The 12,951-nt window shown below is 42.1% G+C and overlaps 2 protein-coding genes across 5 annotated transcripts in view; one reads left to right on the forward strand and one right to left on the reverse strand.

Moving 5' to 3' along the window:
• Positions 1-12,951, reverse strand: part of Ctnna3 (catenin alpha 3) — a 1,278,003-nt gene that overhangs the window by 742,705 nt on the left and 522,347 nt on the right. The window lies entirely within an intron of this gene.
• Lrrtm3 (leucine rich repeat transmembrane neuronal 3) overlaps positions 5,922-12,951 on the forward strand; it is a 169,941-nt gene continuing 162,911 nt past the window's right edge. Inside the window, exons 1-2 of the mRNA XM_075980080.1 lie at positions 5,922-6,549; positions 6,860-8,391. Of these exons, the coding sequence (XP_075836195.1) occupies positions 6,546-6,549; positions 6,860-8,391 (1,536 nt within the window). The 5' untranslated portion in view covers positions 5,922-6,545. The remainder of the gene's footprint in view (positions 6,550-6,859; positions 8,392-12,951) is intronic.

Genomic DNA, 12,951 nt, shown 5'->3' on the forward strand with positions numbered 1-12,951 from the left:
TCTTAAAAGAAAGAAATCTTTTAAAAAATAAAACTAAGGATCCATCTGTAATTTCTCTCATTATTTCATAGTTCTACTTCTAACCCATCTTTAATCATTTTTGTTTTGTCTAAAATATATACAAATTCAACCACTTCTGCTACTACACTGGCTCAAGGCCACCACCTTTCTCCTTGACTTGTGAGAGTCTCCTTATTGGCTTCTGTCCTGACCCCTGTTGCAATAACAAGACCAAGGGTAATCATCTTAGCCCATATAAGCTAGAGTAACAAAACGTCGCATGCAGTACAAACAACAGTCTTCCATTTCTCACAGTTCAAAGACCTCGAATATGTACCAGATCTGACTTCTAGATAGAGCCTTAATAACAGCATGTAGACAGATTTATTCTCCTGGAGAGAAGGAATACATCTATTCCTCTCCTCATCTTTATAATCCCATGAACCTTATCACAAGTGCCCCAACTTCATGATGTTATAAGTCTCTGTGTCTAAATACCATCACACTGGAGATAGGGACTTCATACTTGGTAAGGATGAAAGCCTTCAACCCAAAGAAATGATCCCTTAGTTTACAACATTTTTAGTATGTCAGTTCCGGGGTGTGAGGGAGTGCCATCATTCCAAAGGAAAACTAATATTCTTACAAGAGTACAAACATCGCTCCATAATCCAGCACCTACGATCTCTGTGGCTTCATCTCTAAAGTCTTTAGAGCTCTCATCTTGGCTCTAGACAGACTGTGCTCCTTGAAGCTCATCAAACACATGATCTATTTTCAGCTTGAGACTTTGCATTAGCTATTCTTCACTCTTCTTAAGTCGAACAAGCCCATCTCTTCCCTTAATTTGCTGAAGCCATTCCCTAGTATCTTTAAACATCCTTTTAAAAATTATATCTATTTTCTTATACACCCAATCATCCTTATAATTCTCTTTCTTCCAAGGTCCAAATAACATAGTCACGTTAACTTCATTCACCCTACTGGGACAAAATACCTGCACAGTACAATTTCTAAGAGAAAACGTTTACTTTGATTCACGTGTTCAAAGGGTGTCAAACCATCTGGTGGGGGAAGGTATTATGGACTTTATGTCAGGGAACCCTGTGGCAGAGGTTCATCATAGCATAACGGGCTAGAAAGAAGAGTGGACAGAAGTAAAAAGTGGGCTACAGCCTTCAAGGGCCTAAATCTAGGAGCCTCCATTTATGGAACAAGTCTCATTTCTCAGAGGTTTCACAGCAATACTAATCAGGAAACTTGTACTCAAAATATGAGCCTATGGGGGCATTTCAGATTCAAAGCCTAGCATGAATAATACCCTACCTTTGTTGACATTAAAGTTGTTTCATTCGTTTAAAATGCAAGTTTCATACAGCACAGACCTTTATTTTACACACCAGCGTCTATATATTTGGAACAGTGTCTAGTACATAATGGTATTCATGCTATTTCATTGCTAAATCAATGAAATCTTTAAAGACAGATATCCTGAAGATATCCGATTTCAAATGCATTTTTTTCGCTCCTTTATATTTGGCAATCTGGCTTCATATTGGCCCAAAATTTGGCATTATATGGAGCCACTTGATTTGTTTGCTCCATTTAAACAGAATATGTTCAGCTATTCAAAGTTAATGTAAGTGCAGCAAAAAGGTGTTTATATAGATGACACCATGTTTTAGAATTGTGTAAATCATAAGGCCTGAGGTGCATTGGGAAAAGTTAAGTTGTTGGGTAGTTTATGGGTTAGTCCCTTCTGTGGTGACAGTTTCAAAGGAGGATTCTAAGTCCGTAATGGGGCATAATTTTGCCTGTGTTGAAAGGCAAGACAGAAACAATCAGCTGGTGGCATTCAACAAGTAAAAGAGGATAAACCTTGAAAAACATACCAGAAGATCAGTAAAATTGTCTATAACATAGCATTTTCCCCCTTTGAGTGACTACTTGGTGTCTTTACAATAATTTCCACAGCCTTAAGTGATTAGCATGGCTTCAAATTGTTCTTCCCCGTTTGGGATTTTTTTTTTTTTCAAATAGCCTCATTGATAATTTTCCGTCTTTGAACTAGGACACACCTAGAGCGATGCCAGCCTAAGAGCTGATGCCAAAGAAGGGACCTCACAGTGCCTCAGTGCAAGAAGGACAAGAATAGCTCTGAGAAATAGACAGGTGGTCAGCACTGAGAGGAAATACCAATTTAAGACCCAGGGAAGGAGCTTGAGATCAGAACCATGTAGCAAGACGTAAAGTCAATATATCAAAAAAGAAGTTCTTGAAAATTAAGGACAAGATGTATAATACAAGACAATGATATTTATATAAATAATCTATGCGTATTTGTCCCGTGAAAAGCCACATGAGATAATTATTTCCCCCTGGCCCCCTCTGTGCTTTCTGTCACAAGGGTATGAGGCGCAGGGATAAGTGAATGGCCTTGTGCAGCTGTTAGCCAAGAGCGACGTCTTCATACCGACTTCGCAGTGTGAAGCAGGAAGGGTGAGCAGGAAAATCAGAGGCTTTCAAAACGCAGAGAAATGAGAAAGAAGCTATAAATATGATTCCCTGTAGGCTTTTTTGAGACATGCAAGTTGTGAAGTCCCATTTGGGATGTTAGATAATAAAGACTCGGCGTTATCCTTCTGTACTGTGCTGACTGGAATGTTTAAAAGCATATTTACTGTTCCTGTGAAGCTTACAGTCCAACTACGAAGACAAGATGTCCCCAGGAAGAATGAGGACCTGCTAATCATTTCATTTCCTCCCACCTTTCCTACACATCATTTAAAATACTTTCCCTGAAGTTATTTCTGATCTTACTAATAGGGGAAATCTAGAAACTCAACAAGAAGTGTGTATAGGTACCAATGCATATATCGCTCCTTCTAGAGACTTGGGCCCTCCCGACCTGCTAGCACTCTGGTACTGAGGCTCCTTGGCATCTGGTGGGAGACCGAGGGGAACAGTCAGTAAACTGGGTACAACTGTGTGGCTTTGTTTTGAACATCACGGATGTGTTTATCCACTTCCCCCAGGAGACGTAGGAATGGGACTGGCTTTCCTGAGCTCCTCAGGGCCTCATGTATGATGTATTTGTCAGAGCTCAATGATGGCCCAAAGAGGGAAATAAGGAACTATGTTCCAAAGAGAGAGTAACAGGGTGAAGAGAGTGTAAGACATCACGTACAAGTATAAAAATGTTAGCATTAAGCTATGCATAATTAATACATATTACCAAAAACACATAATAAAAAATCTCAGCAAATTTTATAATATAAAAAGACTGCTGTTACATCATAAGCTTATAGTATGCCTATTGTGTTTTCTGACTAAATATAGTTTGGCTCTGAAAGGTGCCAAGCACTGTTATGTTAAAATAACCGAGAGACAAAATGTGACCTCTTGGAGGTTACAAGTCAGTATCAGATCTCTGCATTCTCTCTCCTATTGAGAGAGCACTTGTTACTGTTCACTCCTTTTTAGTGAGTTTTTTACACAGCCTCGTCCATCAAAAATACACCCTCTGTGGCCAACACCAAGGAGAAAACTTCCTTTTTCCATTCCTCCGTAAATGAACTTACACCCACGTACATATGGGCAGCATTAAGTAGGCTCAGTGGTTTACAAAGCGGAGAGGGAAGAGAGGGAGAACATGAGCATAGGAAATTGAATTGAGCAGGATTAGAAGAGTTAGGGGCGCAACTGTAAATTTGATCAAAATGCAATGTAGGCATGTAATAAATTCTCAATAAAAAAAGTAAAACCTTCTCTTTCTCCTTGAATCAGAATCTTGGGAAATGAAATGTTTTTGATAAGCTGTCTGAGTGCCTTAGATATACTCACAACATATAAAAGTTTAAAGTAATCACTACACCGTCAATAGCAGAACACCCAAGGGAGTGGCCTATGTTCGTGGCCTCTTTGATTATCATATTGACCAAAGTGTTCACCCTTGGCTAATATCATAGTGGCCCCTCTTTGACATGCAACCAACTTACCTAAAATAAACAAAGCAAGTATTTTAAATAACAATACTCATTTTTAGAAAATGGCAAACTCTATAGAGCAGGTACTATGCTTTGCTTTGGGGTAGAGGAACAATCAGAGCTAGTTATTAGACATAGTATATAGAACTAACAATCAGAGCTAGTTATTAGACATAGTATATAGAACTAACAATCAGAGCTAGTTATTAGACATAGTCTATAGAGCTAAAACCATTTCTAAAAGAAAATGGAGATGATGAAGAGACAAGAACTTTTCTCATGGAATATAATATAAAAGACTACTCGCTAAAGTAGTTCTTTGTGAGTTTCAGACTGTTAATGCAGCCAATATTCAATATTAAAAAGCAACATCAGCACGCAGCTAATATTTATTCGACTTATGTGACATACAGTGAACTTCGCACTTTAAGATATTAAGATAGCATGGGGTGAGGTTATATAGCCCAGGGCCCTACGTTCAATCCCCAATATCACATTCAAAAGCAAAAATATAACTTAATACTCAAAATACACCTATGAAGTAATTTTACCCTCACATCCATTTTACAGGCAAGAAAACTGAAGCACAGAGATGGTGAGCGAGCTGCTCAGGGTAACACAGCTGACAAATCTAGCAAGGATTGGTGTTCTGAATCAGGAGACTAGCCCTTGCTTCCCTCTTGCTCTAAGACTAAGGAAACTCACAGGTCCCACTCTAGAGAACAAGAATGCCCTTTGTACAGCCTCACTACCGTCCTCCCTTCACCTTATTCTCACTGGATTCAGTGCAAACAGAAATGCCAGTGAAAAGGAACTAGTGGCTGAGAGGCAGCTAAGACAGACTTGGTTCTTCAAGGCTTGCTGTATTCCAGAGCCTTGAGCTGGTGGCCGCTTTGAGACCCAAAGGTCCTTCACCTTTGAAATGTAGATTGCAGTGGGACCTGCACACTGCTATTGTTGAAAGATAAAACAGGGGTCTGGAGAGATGACTCAGTGGTTAAGAGCACTGACTGCTCTTCCAGAGGACCCAGGTTCAATTCCCAGCACCCACGTGGCATCTCACAATTGTTTGTAACTCCAATTCCCAGGGTATCTAGCAACTTCACAGAGACATACACGTAGGCAAAACACCAACATACGTAAAAATCTCTAAAAAAAAAGAAAAGAATTTTTTTTTTTAAAAAAAAAAAGAAAGCTAAAACAGGATGATCCATTCATTTAAAGAACTTGGAAAGCGCTAGATAAATATTATTAGTGCAATAAATAGAAGCAACATCAATAAACTAGGGACCAAATGATCTTTGGATTCTAATACTATCACTAAAAAAGGTTCATTTCTCTCGTGATTTAAAAAGAAAAAAAAAGCCCACAGCGACCAAAACAAGCCCAGTCATAAGCCATTAAACCAATTACATCTTTTGTGGGAAAATCAGAAAAGCCATTAGACCTATTAATTTGCGTGTCATTAGTCATCCTCTCTATTGTAAAGCCGACGCAGTCCGGCGTCCTGAGACACCTTGCATAATATAATCCCTGGAACTCCAAGAGGTCAGGCAGACATGCTCTTGATGCAGCTTTGGGGAGAGCTCAATAATTCGTTTTATAAATTTCAGCTCAAAGCCTACACTGAGGGTTAAGAAAAATTGACATTGGATCGGTGAACTTAACATCAAGCTCTAGAAAAAAAAAACAACTCTGGGAAGCACATGTTTGGCGATTCAGCAGTCGCAGACAGTACAGACGTTGCCAAATTGTAAGACAAGACTTGGAAATCACGGAAAACGCTGCTGGTTATTGATTACGTTGACCATTCACTTCCTATTGAGCCACCCAGAAAGAATCATTCATTTTCCAGCAGAGCCTGCTCATTTGCAAGATAAAAGAGAGCCAGCTCTGCACATGCCCATAGTGTTGCTCACCACTGGGGGCAGCTTTACATAAGACTGCATTCACTGAAACTGAAGCAACAGTCCGAGCAGCTTTCAGAATGACAGTCTGCAGGAGTGAGCTGAGCGTGTGCGCGGAACCGGGCTCTCCTGCCTTCTGGGCTCCAACACAGCTCCGTGGCTGAACTGGGTGCTCACCGCCACGGGACCGACCGCCGGGCTATGGAATACAGATGTGGCAGTACAGGTAGCCCCACGTTGCCTAGAGGAATACATCATGGGTTTTGAGAAGAAATTGTAGAAGCCAGTTTTTTTTTAACATACACGCACGCGCGCGCGCGCGCGCACACACACACACACACACACACACACACACACACACACACACACTGTAAAGATGCAAAAACGTAATATCCATGAAGATCCTATTACCTAGGAAGACTCGGCTGTTTTGCTGCGAATGCGGTGTTGGGATTTATTTGTTCTTGGAGTGTTCTGCATGGCTGGTAAAGAATAATGTTCCAAAATCGGTCCATCTCCCAAGGGGTCCAATTTTTCTTCCTGGGTGTCAGCGAGCCCTGACTCACTACACTGCAGCTGACAGGGGCTGTCATGCAGGCGGCCCCTAAGCCAAAGCAAAAGACCTAAGGACGGCCTTTGAACAATACAAAGGATGGGTATGTTTTGTCATTTTCTTCATTCCTTCTTAAAAAAAATGGAAAAAAAATCTCATAAGTCTATAATAATTCTGTTTTAATTGTTTTAAAGATTATCTTTCTCTGGTCTAAGACTATAAATTTGATAATCAGTGGACATATTTCCTTGTTTAACTATTAAAAATATACAGTATCCTTAGACTGCAAAGATGATATTTGGTGCTAAGTGTTTACATTTCTGAATACGGAAATCGATGGCTAGTTTTGCTTGCTTTTTACTTAATGCGTTCCTTTTGGGGGGATAACTTTTCTAAGTTATTTTTCTTTCCAGGTTTCAATGTAATCAGGCTACTGCGCGGATCGGCGGTAGCAGCGGTTCTGGCCCCCACTGTTTTACTGACAATGCTTTCCTCTGCTGAACGAGGATGCCCTAAGGGTTGTAGGTGCGAAGGCAAAATGGTCTACTGTGAATCTCAGAAACTGCAGGAGATCCCTTCAAGCATATCAGCCGGTTGCTTGGGCTTATCCCTTCGCTACAACAGCCTCCAAAAACTTAAGTATAATCAATTCAAAGGGCTCAACCAGCTCACCTGGCTCTACCTTGACCATAACCATATCAGCAATATTGACGAGAATGCTTTCAATGGGATACGCAGGCTCAAAGAGTTGATTCTGAGTTCCAACAGGATCTCTTATTTTCTTAACAACACCTTCAGACCTGTGACCAATTTGCGGAACTTGGATCTGTCCTATAATCAGCTCCATTCTCTGGGATCTGAACAGTTCCGGGGCTTGAGGAAGCTGCTGAGTTTACACCTCCGCTCCAACTCCCTGAGAACCATCCCGGTGCGGATCTTCCAAGACTGTCGCAACCTGGAACTTCTGGACCTGGGCTATAACAGGATCCGAAGTTTAGCCAGGAACGTCTTTGCGGGCATGATCAGGCTCAAAGAACTTCACCTGGAGCACAATCAATTTTCCAAGCTCAACCTGGCGCTTTTCCCAAGGTTGGTAAGCCTTCAGAACTTGTACATGCAGTGGAATAAAATCAGTGTCATAGGGCAAACCATGTCCTGGACTTGGAGTTCCCTACAGAGGCTTGACCTATCTGGGAATGAGATCGAAGCCTTCAGTGGACCCAGTGTCTTCCAGTGCGTCCCCAACCTGCAGCGCCTCAACCTGGATTCCAACAAGCTCACATTTATTGGTCAAGAGATTCTGGATTCTTGGATCTCTCTCAATGACATCAGTCTTGCTGGGAATATATGGGAATGCAGCAGGAATATCTGTTCCCTGGTAAACTGGCTGAAAAGTTTTAAAGGGCTGAGAGAGAATACAATTATCTGCGCCAGTCCCAAAGAGCTGCAGGGGGTCAACGTGATCGAGGCAGTGAAGAACTACAGCATCTGTGGCAAAAGCACCACCGAGAGGTTTGACCTAGCCAGGGCGCTCCCCAAGCCCACGTTTAAGCCCAAGCTCCCCAGGCCGAAGCACGAGAGCAAGCCTCCGCTGCCCCCCACGGTGGGAGCTACGGAACCCAGCCCAGAGACAGATGTGGACACGGAGCACATCTCCTTCCATAAGATCATCGCGGGCAGCGTTGCCCTTTTCCTGTCGGTGCTGGTCATCCTCTTGGTGATGTACGTGTCCTGGAAGCGGTACCCCGCCAGCATGAAGCAGCTGCAGCAGCGCTCCCTCATGCGAAGGCACCGGAAGAAGAAACGGCAATCGCTCAAGCAAATGACTCCTGGCACCCAGGAATTTTATGTAGATTATAAACCCACCAACACGGAGACCAGCGAGATGCTGCTGAACGGAACGGGACCCTGCACCTATAGCAAGTCAGGCTCCAGGGAATGTGAGGTATGAACCATTGCGATTTCCAAACAAAACAAATCAGAGAGCGAGGGAGAGAGAGAGAGAGAGAGAGAGAGAGAGAGAGAGAGAGAGAGAGAGAGAGAGAGAGAGAGAGAGAGAGAGAGAGAGAGAGAGAGAGAGAGAGAGAGGGAGCGCTCTTAAAAGCTGGGAAAATAAGTGGTGCTTTATTGAACTCCGCTGACGATCAAGGGAACACGGTGCCCCTCCCCCTCTCCCTCCCCCCTCACTGTGCTGGCAAGGGCCTTCCCTGTCTCTGAGAGTGTGTTCATAATACTGGGTCGTTTTCCTTCCATAAATAATCAACCCATTGAAATTTAAATACCATAATCAATATGAAGCTGAAACTCTGGCTTAACACCATGCCTATTGGATGAGCCCCTTTTATGGATTTCATTAACATCACATTGGTTTCCAGAAAAAAAAACAAAAAAACAACTTCTTTTCCTGTGTGGTCCCCACATCTGATCTTATTCTCCATCTGGGAGGGTCAAATCTTCAGCTTTAGGTGTTTTGCAGTTCATTGGCAAATCCGGAAGAGAGAGAGAGAGAGAGAGAGAGAGAGAGAGAGAGAGAGAGAGAGAGAGAGAGAGAGAGAGAGAGAGAGAGAAAGGATCCCAGGGCCTTGGAGGGGGGTCGAGTGAATCTGAGGAGAGGATTTATTGTGGCATGCAATAGAGACTGGGAATGAGAAAACCCCAGAAAACTATCCCAGAGGGTGGTGGATTAAAGCAGGTCCCTGGGCAGTTTCCAGGGGGTTGGGAATTACAAGGCAAGCACCGGGACAGGTGTCAAAGGGTTAAAGCAGATGGCTGCAAAACACAAGGACAGTGAGTGCATGAAGTTTGAGACTGGCAGCTTTTTCTGATATCCCCATCCTTGTAAAATCAAACTAAGGGACTCACTATCAATTTCCTCCAGCCTGTGTGTTCCCTAAACATGTTGATTGGTTACACAACCAGACCATTAGCTAGGCATATGGGAGGAAGCAGTCTGGCCACTAGAAAGGAGGGAGTTCAGAGATAAGGCTTGCTGACGGAAATCACCCTCTCACACGTATGGCTGGGATCTTCCCGGGATGTCTCCCTGAAGCTTATTTTCTGAGACCCCCCGCCCCTGTGTAGTTAATAGCTCCTGAGCTCTGGGCTGTCCGGTTCAGGGCTTGTGAGGCTGTCCTGTAGTGTCCTGTGATGTGTGCTACACACACCAGGCCCCTGATGACTGGCAGTTCATTCAGATGTCTGTACATCCTTCTGCAGCATCCCTGGAAAGGATGCTCCTGCTACCACCTTGATACAGGCATCCGACCAAGCCTGGAGGGAAAAGAGACTGACACTGTGACAGTTTGCCTTTGCTTTGCTGTTGTTGACATCGCTGTGTCCCTGTGTTCCTCTGTATTGTAACTCATCCGTCAGTACGATTCTGTGCAGCACCTGCCTGGCAGCCTGCAAGCTGCATGCATGTTTTTATGTCTCTGGTGAAAGTCTACTAACTGCAGCACGGATACCACACCCTATGTATTTATGAGGTTTGGGAAAATATATTTATTCTGTCACCCCCTTTTGCCCCCCCCCAGATGAACAGTTTTAGTCTAGGACTATTCCATAATGACTTTTATATTAAGGATGGTTCACCATATGACTGGCCAGGCCTCATGTCTTTGATCATATCCCTATTATTTCAAAACAGTTACTGCCAAATAATAGTTAAAAATAATAATCGCAAAGACAAAGTGAATGGCTATTTTTATAGGGTATGGAGGTCTTCCATAGGCTGAGAGGGAAAATCTAGACAAGTCAATATGAAATATAATAGCAAGGAATCCGGATTATTAAAACCATACTTCTATTAGCAATTGAGGAAAGGCAATATTTTAAGCAAATTTCTCTAGGTACTTTGATGAAACCAGGTGCCAGCTCAAAAGAGCATTGCAAGCACAGTATACTCATGGCTAACCACTGAGTATACATTTATTAATGACAAATGCTACAGAGTCCCAGTGGATTGATAATGCAGATAGATCTTACAGTCTCATGAGCTGGGTGACCGAACTTACGGAGACGGTTGTTGTTGAAATTGTAATTTTACATTTTTCTCTATACTGTCAGTAAATTCATATTCCATCTATTTTTTTTCCTTTGGTCAGCCTCATTTTTATCTGTACTATGAAGATGACTGTATTAATTAAATGCACTGTTGAAGTGGGAAAAAAAGCCCATTTCTATTCCTTGACTTGACCCTCTGCCTTATTTATCATGGAAGACAAACACATCTTGTCAAGGCAAACTGACAGCTATATATATTTTTAATTTTTTTTCAAATCATAAATGCTGTGATGTCGCCAAGATATATGAAACACGTTTGCTGTATCGAAAGTATTTCTAAGATTCAAAGCCACTTGGTGTGTAAAGCTGATGGTGAGATTAAATGAATGAGCAACATTTTGAAGGCTGTGCATTTTAATGCCTCCCTTAGAGATTTACTGGCTGATAAGAAACCTAACGAAATGCCTTAGAAATGACATATCACATTTTGATTCAGGGCATGAAGTTACAAGGGAAAAAGTTTTAAACACATGTCTCTCCTTTGTAAAGGACTCTTCTTTCCAGCTGTCACAATGCCCCGAGAACCCGTCTGTGGCGCCCCTGGTTAGAGAGCTGTTCCTATACCATTGCCACTTGAGAAAGCCAGCTGGTAAGCTGGTCAGAAGTTACTGTCCTGTGTCTGCCCCATGGCACTTCCACACCTTATACCATGGATTTATTTCTAGAAGTCTTTAAAATGTACTTCATATTGCAGAAGAATCCTTGCCATTTTTTTTTCTATTGCAAATTTACGTGAGCTGCCCAGTCTCCCTCTAAAAGGAGAAACCGACACGCGTGGCCTGACCTGTTGAGCTGCGCCATGGAGGCGCATGGATGCAGAAACGGGTCTCAGACCTTTATAGCTTCCTGAAAACAGAAGGCAAATGGAGTTTAGTCTTTGGAACCGAATGTTGGTGTTTTGTGATTTGTGCTTGTTTTTTCATGTAGTTATCAAGCTCCCCACACAAGGTGTGGAAGCAGCACAGAGGCTCTGAGTCAGAGACTTTTACAATGTTATGCAAGATATATTCGTTTTAAATGACTTTGTACCTTCCAAGGATGTTGACATGACATCTCCCCAATGATTTTTCAACCTTTAAAAAAAAAAAAACAAAAAAAAAAACCAAAAAAAAAAACTTGGTTTGGTGAGTCAACTACCTAACTATATGGTGGCAATGCTGATTTCTATAGAGTAGCACTGACCTCTAGTGGCTGATTCCAGTAACCACAATGGTTCAAACATTTTTAGGGATTTTTTTGTTTTGTTTTGTTTTTTGTCTTTTTTTCTTTTGTGAACTTATTGGCAGCACAGGTTCCTCTGTTCTGTGCATTTTACTTAGTGTTAGCTTTCCTGTGAAGTATAATTATCATGGCTATTATCAAAGTTATGTATGCTTGCTTATTTTCTCAGTGATAACGGAAAGAAAACTCATAAAACTGTCATTGAGAGCTGGAAATCCGTGCCAAAGACACAAAACAAACAGTAATGCAATTAAAAAAATAGATAAGTGATTTAAGCTTCTGTATTCATCAATATTAGCCAACATAGTCTTTGAGATCTTCTTTGAGTCTTATTATTGTTCATGGTCAGGATCAGGAAACAGGGTAACTTAGGCTGGGGAGACAGATGCCCATATTGCTATCCAGAGACTCAGGATCGATTCCTGCTGGTCAGTAGATATGGCAGGCTATATCCAGAGAGGGAGGCCTCCTCTCAGGCATGTGAACTGCTCCAGTTTGTTGATCATGTCAGTGACCTGTGCTTCGTCCCCGGGGCTTTCTCCCTCCTCCTCCCTCCCTCCTTTGCAGCTAGCTAAACAGTGGTGCTATTAGGCTCTCTGACAAGGATGGTACAGTCTAAGAGGCGATGATTCATGGATAATGAAATTATGCTCTCCTTCTGGGGAAGAAGAATGCAGCGTCACATTCACAGCTTTGGCAGGGGATGTTGGGATGCTGTAGGTGCTCGGAGCATCTCTTCCTTTGACATTTACCAATATGAGAACACAAATTGCTTACTTAAAATGTGGATTAGGCAAGCATCGGCTAGGAGTCCTAGCCCAATTCGCTGAAGGCAGAATGAGTTCCATGCACAATAAATGAGAACTGAGCCATGATAAATAAAAAAATTCTAACGCCAAGAGCTTCTTCTTTTTTTGTTTTTTTTCTCAGGGTTCTAATAAGGATCCAGAGCTGTAGCTAACCCTGGGCACCTTCAGATGTTAAAAACAATGGGCATTTAGGACAAACCCTGGCTGGAAAAATACTACCAGCAAATTTGAAAACCAAACATCATAAAAGAAACAGAATACCTGTGTATTAAATAGTGTGTGGTAAATAGCTCATAAACATTAACCAAACACCATCACCCTCTACAGATAAGTGAAAGTCACCATCTCCTTAGCCATAGGAGTCAAACAAACTGGACCTGAATTTTACTTAGCCTCCAAAATCATTGGTGGTT

Source organism: Microtus pennsylvanicus, chromosome 7 (assembly GCF_037038515.1).
Source record: "Microtus pennsylvanicus isolate mMicPen1 chromosome 7, mMicPen1.hap1, whole genome shotgun sequence".
Taxonomy (NCBI): domain Eukaryota; kingdom Metazoa; phylum Chordata; class Mammalia; order Rodentia; family Cricetidae; genus Microtus; species Microtus pennsylvanicus.